Source organism: Penicillium odoratum, assembly GCF_028828045.1.
Source record: "Penicillium odoratum strain IBT 22623 chromosome Unknown utg000004l_segment0_segment0, whole genome shotgun sequence".
NCBI lineage: Eukaryota > Fungi > Ascomycota > Eurotiomycetes > Eurotiales > Aspergillaceae > Penicillium > Penicillium odoratum.
Window position 1 is genome coordinate 1,402,358 of NW_026643146.1, and position 14,987 is coordinate 1,417,344.

Sequence of the window (14,987 nt, forward strand, 5' to 3'; positions counted from 1 at the left end):
CAGCTTCACACAAAACGTATGTGATATTGGGTATGGGGGGAGAAAAGAGAGAAGGAGCAGAAGATCTAGAGGATATGCCCCCAGACCCAAAACTAAGCTAGTCCTAAACCGGATGCCAGCGCTGCTCAGGTCATATGATATGACCCAGGGACACCGACAGGTTCCTTAAATATCGCAAATGATCTGATGCTGGTCCAGTGCGTAGACACTCCTTTTTGAGTAAGATGTTAAGGTCATCTGCAGGTAGCAAGTCTGCCGCACCGGCGTTGAGAAGAATCTGAATTTGCTCTACTTTGCCCCGATCAACAGCCATAGACAAAGCAGTTCCATCTAGACTATGCTGGGCCTTGACATCGGCGTGAGCGTCAATTAGCATCCCCACAATCTCAGTGCTTCCAACCCATGCAGCGGCCTGGAGGGCATTGCCAAAGTACCCACCCTGGGCATTGACATCGGCGTGAGCGTTAAGTAGCATCCTGACTATTTCAGTGTTGCTTTTGTATGATGATACAGCGGCCTGGAGGGCATTGCCATAGTATCCACCCTGGGAATTGACATCGGCGTGAGCGTCAAGTAGCATCCTGACTATCTCAGTGTTGCTTTTGTATGATGATGCAGCGGCCTGGAGGGCATTGCCATACTTTCCACCCTGAGAATTAGGAGCTGCTCCGACTCCAATTGATGCCCTTCCACTGCAGCAGCTTGCATCGCACCTTCAGTATCATCTTTTTGGTCTCCCGATTCGTCGCATAGGAGCCATTGGACGAATGCCACATGCCCAAAGCTAGCCGCCGCCATTAATGGGGTCATCCCATCTATGCATCTTGCCTCGCGATCTGCTCCTTTCTCCATGAGTATTTTGCCTGCTGCTATATGACCACGTCGCGCTGCTACATGGAAAGCCTTCTCTCCATTTCTGTTTCTCTTCGCGAGATCCACTCTGTTCGACAAGATAGAATCTATGATGTCGACAAGATTGGTTGCTGCAGCTATGTGCAATAGTGTCGTTTCTTCGGCTGGGCATGCATCGCCTAAACGGTCTAAGATGTTATAAACCTTGGCCCAGCGATGCGCGATTTGCTGTAGTGTATGTAGTTCATTATGTATAAGGCCGCGTCGAGATTCGGTCCCCTTTTCTGCATGAATGAAGAGATTTATGGTGGCATTGGCAAGAAAAGGATTCTCATGAACCATGTTGTGTCGTTTCATCCAGTTACCGCTATCACTATCTAACCCTTCGTGGGGCAATTTCGCAGTGACTAGATAAACCAGGCATGATCGATAGAGAACTGCTTGACAGTGAAAGAGAACCTCATCGTTATTAATATATGGTGAGCTTGTTGCGACGCAATGATATGAAATCTGCAGTCCTTTGGCGCGTAAGAAATCGTTGACAGACTGGTGGACCGCCTGTATAGTCTCGGCGCAATCCCTGCTTGAGACTATTTCAGTCAGTCCACCAGAAAGAGCCTTGGTCCTCAGTTTCATACGCTCGTCGCTTCCGATAAATCCGTCAGTCTTTTCCCATATCATCATAGGGGAAGGTGTCATTTTAGCATTATTGGTCACTAGGGCATACCGCATTTCTTTCACAGTCAGAGGTCGCTCAGCGAGGCATACCCACTGGAAGAATATGAGCGACTGCCCCCGATTTCTGTCCTCTATCACATTTTTGAGAATATGTATATATATCTCTTCTAGGTCGGCTGGAATCTCCCGTAACCAGTAATGGATCTCACCAAATGACTCCCCTTCTCGAATTATCTGCTGAATGAGAGGCATTATGAGATGGACCCATTGAAAATCCCATTGGCTTGCTGGACCAATTGCTCTGTCAGTCTCTCTATCCTCTCTTGACCAAGGCCCTCTTCGACTTCGTTGTCGGTAATGATATCTTTGACATACGTGGAGATGTCTTGATGATTGTGATTTTCAACATGTACCTCCATAGTCCGGGCATTTCCCACGATAGGATAGTGTCGACACGACATGCAGATTTGAACGGGTAACTTCTTCTTTTCCGCACGATCAATAAGGCGATGGAAGTATGCTGCGAGCCACTGAGCGGACTCCGCCCAGCCTCATCTAGAGCATCCACAAAAATGGTCACATGTTGCTGATTAGCCGATTCCAGGATAGCACCTGTAAGTATCTCCTTTAACACAAGTTGTGGCCATTCCCACTGGCGTTCGCCATGCCCAAACTGCCTGCATCGTTGTTCGTAAGTTTCACGTATTCTAGGGCGCACAGTCACGTCGCGGTAAAAAATTTGGTTCAGCAACGATCTGAACATTCCAAGCGGGGTGCGTTGCATCTCGGTGCCCCTTGCAGTAAGAAAAAGTCGAGCCAAATGCCTTGAGTTCGACCCTGTAACCTGACTTTATCATGCAGGAATGCCATGAGTGTTGATTTGCCTGCACCCGGTTTGCCCTTGATCCACAATAGACCGCAGGACTGTTCCTTCCAAGATTTGTAATTTTTCAATTTCAAAATCCATTCGCAGGTATTGGTATGACATGGCTCGATGTTATCTCTCCGATCTAGCATTTGCGGAAACGCGAGAGACCTAAGCACCTCTGTCACTGTTATGAGCGATGGTCTCCTCGGCTAGTAAGGGACGGAGTGATGCGAACCATGGTCTGTTATCTGCTGTGGGGGTTCCGATCGATCTGGACCAGAAGGTGAATGTCAATCAATTTGACCCAAGCCTAAAAAGGGCTCCATGACACGTACCGGGTGAGACATTGATCACTCCGTTATTAAACCCGACCTGGAACCCTGAGTTTGTATTTTCGTTGCCAAAAGATGCTGAGTTCATTTTGATCAAAGGACGCACACGATGACCCTTTTTTTAGGCAGAGCGAAAGTCCCAACTTGACAACAGATTGCCAATGTCAGCCCCGCGATATTATTGAGCTGAGCCACCCGTCCGGAGAGGCTGAACATCTCGGCCCCCACCTCAACACATACTTCTCCCACAACAAAAGTCCCGGGCTCTCTCAATATTGTGCTGTGGTAAAGGGCGCCAAAAACATGATTGCAAGACCCTAGAGTAATCTATGGATGCCCTAGTAGTATGAGATTTTAGTGTAGGCCGTTCTACTGGTATGAAGTTCTGTACTATATACTTGTGATTTTTTCTAATCGTTGTGATACCCTCTAGTGCATAAGTAGATCGTATCTCGAACTCGAAGAATCTGTGAATACTTAATATGCAATAGGAACTTGCAAATTTTGGAAGTGGTGGCTTCCTTACTGGCTGATCTTAAAAGCTGTGCTGTTCTATCCAATCCGCTACGGTCAATTTATGCTTATTTTTTGAAGCGATGACACTACTCGAAAGCTTAACCATTCATACCTGTAATATATATTGCAATGCGAGCTAGGTTTGAAATGACTTAGAGTATGTCATGGAAGGAATGTTTCAGGGCTAACTTAACCCCCATAATTCACGTACAAGTCAAGAGTTGGTTGAAGGCAAAATAATCATTCAGCTTGTTCTGTTCCACAGACACATTTCTTGCCGTGTAGGATATACTCAGCCCATAATTTAGTGAATATTATCGGAAATTAACCTCATAACAAATGTTTACATGCTGAGGACCGGAATTGCCCGGCTATCCCCGGATATTTTGACGGCTATTTTGTACAAGCCTACAATTCTCGCTACAATATAAATTGCTTTCAGAAGAGTTTTATTTTCCCAGCTCTCCAAGAGTTTTTGCAGAAAGAATCCCAAATTGGTGAATCATGGGCTCATTGTCCGACTCGTCTGCCTTGAAAGAGAGTTCGAGAGACTCTCTGTTCTCCGGGCTTTCCCCAACTCCCATCGACGAACCATTTGCAGTGAATGGAGCCTACATCCAAGATACCTACCCTGACAAGGTTAATCTAGGTATCGGAGTTTACCGTACCGCAGAAGGATCACCATGGCCATTGCGAGTGGTTGAGGAGGCCGAAAAACGACTTCATCAAGCAAGTGATGTGAGCCGACACGAGTACCTCACTATACAAGGTGATAGAGAATTCCTTCGACTGGCATCCGATCTTGTGCTTGGGTGTGAGGAAGAGGAAAACAAAAGTCGAGTTATTTCCATCCAGACCGTCTCGGGCACAGGTGCGAACAGACTCGGAGCGGAGCTGCTGGCTCGGAATATACGACCAGGATGTGTGTGGGTTCCCGATCCCACTTGGGCAAATCACCATACCATCTGGGAGCTGGCTGGGGTCCAACGGAAGGACTATCCTTACTATAATAGCGCAACCAAGTCGTTTGATTTTGAAGGAACCTTTCGGACACTCTCAGAGTCTGCCTGCAAGAACGACGTTGTGGTCCTTCATGCGTGCGCCCACAATCCTACTGGTGCGGACCCGACTAAAGAACAATGGAAAATGATTGCTGAACTATGCAAGACGAAGGGTCTGATACCTTTCTTCGATCTTGCCTATCAAGGGTTTGCATCTGGAAATCTTGAGCAAGATGCATGGGCTATCCGTCATTTCTTCAACTGCAGCCCTTATCTGGAATTCTGTGTAGCGCAGTCTTTCTCAAAGAACTTTGGGCTCTACGGACAGCGAGTTGGGGCATTACATGTTGTGACTTCCACTACCAGCGTTGAGGTCTCTCAGAAACTGCTCGCCAACCTTTGCCATCTCGTTCGTGGAGAATATTCCATGGCGCCTAGAGGTGGCTCGGAAATAGTACGAACTGTTTTGGGAAATAAAATTCTTAAGAACAAGTGGTTCGAGGATCTCGTGACGATGAGTGAAAGAATTCGACAGATGAGACAGGCTCTATTTGATGAGTTGACCAGGCTGCAAACCCCTGGTGATTGGTCTCATATATTGAAACAGGTTAGTCACCGCACTTTTACCAGCTATATTCGACAAATACTCAGTTCAACTAGATTGGTATGTTTACATACGTTGGATTGTCGGAAGAACAAGTTCTTGAAATCAGATCAAGACATCATATTTACATGCTGAGATCCGGTCGCATATCAATCTCGGGTTGTAAGCACCACTCCGAACCACGATCATGATTCCGAGACAGTTACTGACCATTTTTAGTAAATGATGATAACTTAAAGTACGTTGCGAAGGGTATAGATGATGTTGTTCGTCTGGTGAACTGAGACTGGACATCTCGTTATGATCAAATGGCTATAGATGTACTTAGACATTCGTCAGAACAGCTCGATAGTCGCAAATATCAGATAAAGTTTACTAGGTAGGAGTCAGTAGATATTGGATATCATTTTTCTAGCCCTGCTCTGCGTGAAAAGCCCGGCAGAAAGCCTCAAGTTCCAAAGTTTTAGCTTCGCCTGGGAAAAAATCCCTGCTAGGTGCACAGCGATTAATTTACTAAATAGCTTCCGAATGTTAATGAAAATGTGATTGGATATTTGATCAATTGAAAATCTAATGGGATATCTATGGAGTCACATAGGGATTTGCTAGTCACGGGTAAATATCAAAAAGACATCCTGTATAGGAGACGGCCGTGAACGTTGAGAGTTACTTTGTAGCAATTTGACAACAACTTCATGTTTGTACAATGCCGCTTAGGATAGTAGAGTCTCTCACCAAACACCCTCGATGTCTGTGTCAACATTTTTGTTCTGGAGGAGGAGCTTGACAATGGCTTCATATCCGTTCTGTGTCACACATGATAGCGGCATCCCCACCGCATTTGGGTCAACTACTTCCGTCTTGACTAGTAGCTTTAAAACAGCCTCGTGTCCGTTTGGTGCTGCCCATTATCATGAAATCAACCACTCATTGTCTTTGGATCTGCCTCGACCTTTCTGATGTTGAGAAGCATCTTGAAAACTACTTCATGTTCATTCTGTGCTCCATAAGATTGAGGTGTCCATAGCGCTTCGTCATAATCACCATTTATCTTGTTTAGATTGACCACATCATTCCAAATGGGGTTTAGCACGAGGCAACTTGTCCTTGATGATGGTTGCCGCAGTATAGGTCCTCAATGGGGATGCACTCTTCTCAAACATCTGTGGATCGTTTTCCATCATAGACGCGTTATCCAGAATGGCGGAAATTGCAATCTTCACGTCTGCCAAAGCCACCTGTAAACCATTGAGATTGGCCTCATAGGCTCCATCCATAGCTGATAGCTGCAATTGCACTTGTTCGTTGCTTGCTTTCGTTATCAAGTTGTCCAAATTGTTCTTTAGGTCCTGGAGAGCCACAAGATCATCGAGCATGGCGTAGGTTCTGTTTGCTGCCTGACTCGTATCCATTCTCAGCTCGGAGAAATTGTTCAGCCTCATGAAATCGGGAACTGCCAAATATTTCTCCAGAACAACAGCGACCGCCTCTCTTCCTTCATCGACATAGCTCTCAAATTTGGATGCAACCTCGAACATCCGATCCATATCCCAATTCTTATCATCTACCCGGTAGGGTTAGACACACGCGACTGATGAAAGGTAGAAGTGAATATATCTCACCAGGTTTGGGAATATTCGCGCCACGATATGCCACCAAAACATGGGTATTCGCCATCTTCCGCAAGTCCTCGGTATTGTAAGCTCCAGTTCCCTGGGCTTTCACCCCCGCAAATCCAAGTTCCAGGTTAGCCTTGATTTTCGGGATATCCGATGAATTCATGGCTTTGATACTGAGAATCGCAACAAATTGGCCTCCTGCAATAATTTGCGAAAATTAGGAGTTCCCATAAATTTGATAAAATTCTTGGGCATTTTTGAAATCTTTAATCAGCCTCATTTTGGGTGCCTTATCGGTGGTCCAGTAATTCTGAACAGTGACCTTCACAACGAGGTTCAAATCCGCTTCGGTGACCTGTTCTTTCAGGCTGTTAGTCAGCAGCAATAATTCTTTCAAATTGTTCTAAAAATGTTTCCACAGGCTCCTTCCTCACCTCCCTATTTTTGATGAAGTCACCAGCGCCTAACACGCTTGCTCCACTGAGCTTGATGTTGATAGCAAGTAATGCGGATATATCCAAGGCAGTCGCCAATTGGCTCATGCTGCGACATATGAAATGCTCGAATATAACCCTCTGACCTGGCTTACCCTCGGTAACAGTGATATCTACTGCATTCTGGAGGGCCGGAAGCTCGGGCAGGGACTGGTACCCCGTACCTAGGGACATCCAACTTTGGAAAGGAATCGTTCGCGACATGGCTCTAGGACAGCCAGAGCAAACCGCAGAGGTTTCACGGTGTTAAAAATGGACGGACGGTTGGAAACGACAGATTCAGAGGAATAATGACTGAGTATCTATATAAGGAAGCAAAGGCATTATTTATATTCCGTTAAGTGCTTTGCACCTCGTTCGATTTATCTTTTCCTGCCCCATAAATGGTTCCCGGGGGGTCTATAGTTTCCGCTTTGGGCTCTAAGCTCGGCAAAGCAAAAATAGAACAGAATCATACAAATTCGTGGTCACCCATGTTACTAACTAACCGTTATAGGGCTTATGTACGGTCAACAGTTCGGTGGGTATTGCCCGGGTGAGTATAAGTGATATATGCTTTAGAGATCAGACCATCAGGCCACCTTCTCTTATATAAGTTTCTTCTAGGTCTTCTTCCCCATCTCCCTCTACCCCGAACTTTTGGGAGTGTCTGATTCGCAGATAGACACACCTTGGAATATACGACCGTTCCCTTCTTCGGTAGCTAAGTTTATATAAAATGTCCAAAAAAGATACTAGATACTGATAGATTCCTAACCTCAGTTTCCCAGTTTTCAAACCTAGAACCTTTTGATCAGGACCTGAAAGAACTTGCTTGTCTAATCCCCCAATTTGCACAGTTTCCCAGGTAGTATAAGGGTAGGTAGGTTTCAACCTTAGGCCTCCCCACTGAAATGGCATGATTAATTGTCATTATTTGATGTAGTGGCGTCTCTAGCCTGCCAACACTATGGTATTATTGTAGATCATTTTTGCCATCAAGTCAGTTAAACGAATAGCAAATATCAATAGAATATCGATAAGCAAGAGTACCCATCACACATTCCTCGCTCCTTTTAGGACCTCTTGTCCGCCTCCATGCTAGATGCGGTAACCATTTCAGGGCCACCCCTGTTCCGTTTAGCAATGCGGAACCCACCGACCAGGAAGAACAGAGCCTGTAACCCAAGGATAACAGCAAGAGTCACCATGGCACCAATGACACCGGCCACGGGTCGAGAAATTCCACTAGATCCGTCGGTGCTCGATGAGCTGGCAGTAGAGCTGGAGGAGGTCGAGGAAGCACAGCTGCCGTCGGTGTTACCGCACATATCGCACCATTGGGTGGTGGACGTGACGGCCACTTTCTCCATCTGGGAGGTAAATTCAGAGTAGGAGAGAAGATCGTTGGATTGACCAAACATAGGGTAGACAGTGGGTGTTGCCCCGCCGGTCATGGTGCCGTTGTGGAATGCGAAGCGCACGCTGATCTCGTCGCTCGAGGGGAAGTCGCTTCCAGTGGCATTCGTAACGAGCTCGAAGACCATGGACGAAGCATAGTCGGGAATGCCATAGAAGTCGGCGGAGGCAGCAGGCATCTGCATCAGACCGAAGAAGGACATGATGGTTCCGTATGAACCAAATTGGACGTTCAGAATGGACTTGGCACCCTTTGTGTCGATGATCTCATCGAAACTGGACATGATCTGGCCGAGGATAACGGCACCGGCGATGGCGCGGACTGGGTCGGAGGCGTTGTATGCCAGATTCCACTCGTGGATACCAGCCAGCGAATTCAGTTGCACTCGGTTGGCATCAGTCATGTACTCCGACTTGCCGGGGAAGGTCGCGGACGAGTTGTGGATGTAGCCCACGTTCAAATAATCGAAGATAGTATAGGCATTCTCGAAGCTCATGTCAGACGACGAGAAAGTTCTGTTCAGGACGGGAGAGAGCGACTTGTAGAAGCTCGCGGTCGAATTGAGTAGATCATTGTAAGAATCAGTACTATAGTAGTTGTTGCTGCTGACAGTTGCTTTGGAGCAGTCAGTGGAGCCTTGCAACCAGCTGGAGTCTTCGCTATTGGAGCTCGTGGCAGTAGTCTGCAGCTGGATGAGCTGGTAGCCATTCAGCGGCGAGTCGACCACGGTACCGTTGCCAAGGGTGGTGTTAGCCAACTTCGAGGCAGGAGGATATACACCCTGCAGGAAGCCCGTGGCCGAGTTCTGCAGCACTGCGTCCGAGGGAGCACTAGCATTGACCTGCTTCGCGCTCACAATAGGATCGCTGATGCCCTCAATCTGCTTATCGGAGCTTGAGTCGACATAGAGGTCATGATACACGGAACCAGCAGCGAAGACCTCATAGTAACCCAGGTCAGTCAGTTGAGTATTGCCAAGAATCTTCGCCGTCCTGTCACCATGACGAGCATAAATATAAGCACCCAGTACTCGCTCAGCAGACACAACAGGTGCTGTGAGGCTGGCTAGCAGCAGGCCACGATGAATAGAGGAACGCATGGTAAGAGTCGAGCGTTTTGGAGTGAAAGAAATGGAGCCCACAGGACCACAGCTTGTCGGAGGCACAGACAATGCTATATACTTTCTCCCAATGCTTTAGTTTGGCGCTAACATGCGAGTTCTGGAGTAAATTGAATGCGGGTCAGGTAAAGCAACTGTACCGCACCATAATGTTGCGCAAAGTCTAATTGGCTGTGAACGGCGACTCCCGACTTCAACCACTCATGGAACATCCTCATCTGCTTCTAGTTAAGAGGCTACTGCGGGCCAAGTCAGGAAATGTCCGAGGAAAAGTGGTAAACTTTTAGGTAATTGATTCTAGTCAGTCTAGATCCCGCGGTGGGGAAAACCCTTGAACCCTGATTAGTTCTGTTAAACCGTGCATGATTAGCACAACTTTCCCCCGCTTTGGTTTTGGCTGTTTATGCGGATTTGGGCCTGAAATTGGCAACTTTTGCCGTGTTAGCATCCTGTAATCATCCATGGATTCGCCCAAGGCGCGAAGATATCAACGCCATACCGCTGCGGCGTGCATTTAGTGCACAGACACAGATAAGAAAACTGAATGTAGAGAAAATAGCTCATATTGGATTCATTCTCGTGATATTGTATTGCTTTCTTTTGTAGTTGCCAATTTCATTTCAGGTCATTGCAACGCCCTTGTCGCCCATCAATTCACACCCATTGCGTACTACACCCACTAGCCCACCGGTCTGAATAGACTCTGATCCACCCCCAGATAGTCTCCATTCAATCTCTGCGAGGCCCTCTAACCAGGTGATCCGGGTCTGAGCGGGCACTTCAAGTTGCTGTAATTGGTCGGCTAGAGCCGACAAGATATCCGCCAGGGCGAGACCCTTGGTGTCCTTGAGGGTGTTGACCGTGTTGAGGCATGACGTTACATCGCTAGTATTGAGAATGGTAGACATGATTTCTTGGATATCGGCTGGATGAGGTGCCGCAATACAGTCGTAAATCGTCGTATTTGTGATGGTCTCTGGTTCGGGTAGGGGGGCATTTGGTGCATTGCGCATCGGAAGTGGCTTACCTATGGTAGAGTGTGAGCATATCTATGATAAAGATAAAGGGACAAATGCCGACGACGTACTGCTTGCATGACAGGCTTGAAGGACGTTCAACGCTCGTCGCATATCTCCTCTGCTGAGGGTTACCAGGCTATTCACTGCCTCCTGTTGAATCTTGATATTCTCCTTCTCAATAACGGTATCCACAAGGGACCGGATATCGGCCTCCTTGAGAGGACTAAACCGGAATCTCGTACACCGCGACAACAACGCGGGGGAGAGCTTGTGTGTGTAGTTGGCAATGATACAGAATCGGGTGTTGGCTGTGTAGCGCTCCATGATGCGACGGAGAGCCATTTGCGCCGTGGATGTCATGGCATCTGCTTCATCTAAGATGATCAATTTGAAGCCAGCAAGAGACGCACTGGCGGATTGCGGTGCCATGGAGAAGATTTGTTTTGTGCCTACATCCCCTGTCAGCATAGATATGTGATTGACATACTAGTCAACATACTGGCAAAGGTCTTGATCTGTTCTCGGACAACGTCAATGCCACGGTCGTCACTTGCATTCAACTCCAACACCATTTGCCGCATGTTTTTGGTCCCGTATATCCGTCGCGCGAGCGCAAGAACAGTTGAAGTCTTTCCGGTTCCGGGCGGGCCATAGAGAAGGAGATGGGGGAGGCGCTGTTGTGCTATTAGCATCCTTCATCCACGCCACATTCCATGCGCGCAAGATCATACATTGGATTCGACAAAACGATTGATGGTTGCGAGGATGTCTTGGTGACCGGAGACGTCGTCTAGGCTCTCGGGACGGTATTTTTCGACCCTGATACAAGAGTTAGAGATGATGTTTGAAGTAATTGTAGCATCCCATACCATGGAAGATTGTCCAGTGCCTCAATAGGTAGGTCGGCCACTGTCCTCTTCTTCCCAGTAGCATTGTCAGAACCGAATTGCACATCCTTTGATGTATCCACGTCCATTTCATCCTCGTAGTCAGACATTCTGTTAGTATTTCAATACTCGAGCCGAGTAGCCTGAGTTGTGGAGGTTGTAAAGAGGTAAAAAAATGAAAGATCGCGAAAAGCCGAGCTGGACGCGTTCCGCGCGTAAAGAGACCAAGCAACTTCGGGGCGGAAAATCAAGGGAGCTGGGGAGTGCTCCGTGCTCCACTCCAATGACATCCTCACTGCCTAACCCAAACTCCGCATCAACCTCCAATCTCTCCTACGCTACCCACCCTCACAATGCCTGTATGTACATATCTGGACAATTGATGCCCTCACAAGCTAATACTATGAATCTAGGCATACCACTCCATCTTCCTGGAGGACCGTGATGTCCCTGTGATCGGTACGAATGCCCCGCCAATCGCTACATCCCCCAAACATTCCACATCCTCATGCGCGGTACACGCCAAAGACTCCAGAATTGACATAGACGGCTTCAGGAAACTTCCCAATTCTCCCCCTCCGCACTCGCACACGTGGTCCCGCATACACCTTGCCTGCACTTCCCCCCAATACTGCCGATATCGATGTTGCCCCCGACAATGAATCCTACGATTGTGTGGATGAGATCTTGTCGCTCTTCCGTGCCAACGTCTTATTCCGTAACTTCGAGATCAATGGCCCCGCCGATCGCATGCTCATCTATGGAACTCTCTTCGTCAGCGAGTGCCTCGGGAAGGTGAAGCCGACAATGAACTCCCGCGATGCGGAGAAGGTACTCACCAACGAAGATATGATCCCCATGGAGCTTAAGTACTGACTAGCTCGGTGATTTCTAGGCCTTGATCAATGCTGCGCTCGACAATTTCGCCGTCCCTGGTGATGTGTCCTTCCCGCTTAACCAGGCTTTTGAGCCCCCACGCGACCGCCAGGATGCGGAGAGTCTGCGGGCGTACGTCCAATCTGCACGATGCCGTTTCGAATGGAGACTAATATCATTGGTTACATAGATACATTTCTCAGGTGCGACAGGAGATTGCTGTACGGCTACATGCGAGATTATACCCCGGTGGAGTGGGTCCGTCTAAGGTACGTCAGATCTGGTTATCTATGTTTACCATGAGACATATTACTGACCAAAGCTGCAGTTCTGGCTGAGCTTCACAAAGAGAAAGTTCATGGGCAAGAGCCTGTAAAGTTGAAGCTGGTTGTATATTGTTTTCATGAAATTCAGCGCATGAATCGACTAATTTCTTTTTGTTGATACGTCAACGATCCGGTCTACCGTAGCTGCCAAAGCCGGATCTTGGGCAGCTTTGCTCATAGCCTCAAATCAAGTGATACGTTTTCAGTGAACTTTCCAAGGTAACCCCCAGGTAGTATGTAGCAGTACTAGTATCATACATAACATTTGAAGTATGTGCTTAGCCCATTCATTATGGATGATCTTTGTCTCCACCAAGCCCAGACTATCGTGATACTTGTACATTTTAATTTCATCTGGAACCAACTTTGACTCCAGGAGCCGATGCAAATTAGTCTAGGGAATGATTTCATGACAACATGACCACATCCCGGTCACTGGTCGGGGTGGATGTTGTTTCCACTTTGCGCTTCTTTCTGAATGTTCCAGCAGCCTGGACATGTTCCGCAGTGGGAATGACACGCACGGCGTGGAAGAGGTATCCCTCTGCACCGCCACGACTTGTCATCAGCGGATGAGTCCGACCAGGCAGCACTTGCCAGGCACGAACACGGGAGCGGTGTAGTGTCGGTGGTAGAAGCTGAGTCGGGTCGACCTCAAACTCCTTCAGTAGCGGTGACATGTCAATCTCACCGTCGGCAGTTTTCTGTGATTCCAAATCCCGCTTCCGGAGGATGAAGGCACTCCTACGCGCAGTCGAGTAGAAGTCCATTAACTTGACGAGTGGCTCGACATAGGGCGAGTATACGGATATAGAGGCCGAGCCGGAGAGTAGAGGGATGGCGTGTTGCAAGACACTCTCCGGTTGAAGCAGAGTACCCACGACAAGACCGTCGAAACCGCCTGCCCGAGCTTCATCCGTAACGCCCTTCACTTTCTCCCACCGATTGCGCTTGAAGTAATAGGCTGTGCGCTTGCTGGGTTTCAATTCCGCCAACTCTTCAGCAGGAAGCGCAGTTGGTTCGTTGGAAAGGATTGGGTCAAGAGAGGGATCCTTCAGCTGAAGCCAGGAAACAGACTTGAGGTGGGTGTGGAGTGGGTGAGATTCGTCGGGGAGGTTGATATCGTAGCCAAAATATTTTAAGAGTGACAGGTTGGGTTGCGCCTGGGCGTGGATAACGGTTAGAGTGTTGCCTGTTGCAGACATTGGTCGAGTGCGACGGCGGCGAATTGGTGTGAAGCCCCGGGGTTCTGCGGCTTGGCCGACTGCAGCTGACTCCTCATCCTCGTCATCATCATGGGGGTATAGAATCCCCATTCGCTCGGCCATCGCGGCCACAATCAAACCGCCCGTCTCGTCCACCACAAAATACCGACCATTCGGCTTCACTTCAGGAATCAATTCAGTTGAGGACTGTCCACCATGGTGCACATTTCCCAAGCATCCAAGTAGACCAATGTGCTCGTCGCGCAACTCCATTCCCTTTCCTGTATCCTTCTCATGCAGTAAATAATTGGCGAGACCACTAACGTCTAGTGGAAGCACTGTAAATCTTTTGATGTACTTCTTGCGCTTGCGTAATGTGTACTTGGCGAGAGAAAATGCAGTCTTCTGATCGATAGCCGAATGCGACTCGAGAAGTTTTGCGACAATTTCTCTGCCCGCCCCACCAGCCTCCTTCTTCAGCTCTTCAATCTCCTCCAAAGTTAGCCGTTGCGTGGAGGCATCGTCGACGATCTTCTGATTCGTGCGCATCGGGGTTCCCGCGCCTGATTCCGTCTCATCACCATCAGCATCTGCCTCGGCCTCTTCGATAAGGGTTTCGGCATGCAACTCGGTGGCTGAGACGACACGCAATTGGTACCCATCAGGCTCCGGGGTATCTAGGATCTCGAAGGTGAGGTAGAAGGGGCGCCCAATGATTTGATTTGCAGGGACGCTGCCATATTTGCCGAATGAAACTATGCTGCTTAGTGTTAGTGTGCTTGTCTCGAACGGTTGAATATGTGTTGACAAACGTGTTCGGTACAGGTTTAATGATACGGATCTGATCCGACGGCAGCTGCACAAGAGCATGCTGGTTCGGGCGAATATAAGAATGCATGGTTGAGATGCTAAATGAATTCTATGAATCTCCAATCTCTAAGAAAAAAGATTCCGGGCAACTTTTCTAACCTAATGTGCACAGACCAATCAGAGATCACAGTGGGGGAGCTATCGGATCAATAGTATATCCGGAGTGGTTACCAGCCATATTACAGTACCGTACCCAATACCGTTATCATCCTGATCAACACCTCATGAATTGTGGCTGATACGTGTAAATACGATTCCTATTCGAGGATCGGCGGGGAATACGGGTGCCTATAGTTAAACACTCTAAACCGCTTCCCTGAT

At 48.0% G+C, this 14,987-nt stretch overlaps 8 protein-coding genes across 8 annotated transcripts; 2 read left to right on the forward strand and 6 right to left on the reverse strand.

Annotated features, from left to right (window-relative positions):
- Positions 1-130: 130 nt before the first annotated feature.
- Positions 131-1,782, reverse strand: N7520_004785 (ankyrin repeat domain-containing protein; the record flags this gene model as incomplete). Its single annotated transcript, XM_057138719.1, has 3 exons — positions 131-649; positions 694-1,442; positions 1,491-1,782. The coding sequence occupies 3 exons, from the start codon at positions 1,780-1,782 to the stop codon at positions 131-133; spliced, it is 1,560 nt and encodes a 519-aa protein (XP_056996926.1).
- A 1,968-nt stretch (positions 1,783-3,750) lies between these two features.
- Positions 3,751-5,135, forward strand: N7520_004786 (putative aspartate aminotransferase; the record flags this gene model as incomplete). Its single annotated transcript, XM_057138720.1, has 3 exons — positions 3,751-4,854; positions 4,908-5,013; positions 5,071-5,135. The coding sequence occupies 3 exons, from the start codon at positions 3,751-3,753 to the stop codon at positions 5,133-5,135; spliced, it is 1,275 nt and encodes a 424-aa protein (XP_056996927.1).
- Positions 5,136-5,921: 786 nt separating this feature from the next.
- Positions 5,922-6,633, reverse strand: N7520_004787 (uncharacterized protein; the record flags this gene model as incomplete). The annotated part of the gene is made up of 2 exons (XM_057138721.1): positions 5,922-6,415; positions 6,474-6,633. The coding sequence occupies 2 exons, from the start codon at positions 6,631-6,633 to the stop codon at positions 5,922-5,924; spliced, it is 654 nt and encodes a 217-aa protein (XP_056996928.1).
- A 208-nt stretch (positions 6,634-6,841) lies between these two features.
- On the reverse strand, positions 6,842-7,168 carry N7520_004788 (uncharacterized protein; the record flags this gene model as incomplete). Its single annotated transcript, XM_057138722.1, has 1 exon — positions 6,842-7,168. One exon carries the CDS (start codon positions 7,166-7,168, stop codon positions 6,842-6,844), a length of 327 nt encoding a protein of 108 aa, XP_056996929.1.
- An 851-nt stretch (positions 7,169-8,019) lies between these two features.
- On the reverse strand, positions 8,020-9,462 carry N7520_004789 (uncharacterized protein; the record flags this gene model as incomplete). The annotated part of the gene is made up of 1 exon (XM_057138723.1): positions 8,020-9,462. The coding sequence occupies one exon, from the start codon at positions 9,460-9,462 to the stop codon at positions 8,020-8,022; it is 1,443 nt and encodes a 480-aa protein (XP_056996930.1).
- Positions 9,463-10,103: 641 nt separating this feature from the next.
- Positions 10,104-11,499, reverse strand: N7520_004790 (replication factor C subunit 3; the record flags this gene model as incomplete). Its single annotated transcript, XM_057138724.1, has 5 exons — positions 10,104-10,510; positions 10,571-10,951; positions 11,002-11,176; positions 11,234-11,321; positions 11,372-11,499. The coding sequence occupies 5 exons, from the start codon at positions 11,497-11,499 to the stop codon at positions 10,104-10,106; spliced, it is 1,179 nt and encodes a 392-aa protein (XP_056996931.1).
- Positions 11,500-11,742: 243 nt separating this feature from the next.
- On the forward strand, positions 11,743-12,641 carry N7520_004791 (actin-related protein 2/3 complex subunit 3; the record flags this gene model as incomplete). Its single annotated transcript, XM_057138725.1, has 6 exons — positions 11,743-11,748; positions 11,803-11,848; positions 11,946-12,220; positions 12,285-12,397; positions 12,456-12,534; positions 12,594-12,641. The coding sequence occupies 6 exons, from the start codon at positions 11,743-11,745 to the stop codon at positions 12,639-12,641; spliced, it is 567 nt and encodes a 188-aa protein (XP_056996932.1).
- A 357-nt stretch (positions 12,642-12,998) lies between these two features.
- On the reverse strand, positions 12,999-14,694 carry trm6 (tRNA 1-methyladenosine methyltransferase subunit GCD10; the record flags this gene model as incomplete). Its single annotated transcript, XM_057138726.1, has 2 exons — positions 12,999-14,556; positions 14,609-14,694. The coding sequence occupies 2 exons, from the start codon at positions 14,692-14,694 to the stop codon at positions 12,999-13,001; spliced, it is 1,644 nt and encodes a 547-aa protein (XP_056996933.1).
- Positions 14,695-14,987: the final 293 nt, after the last annotated feature.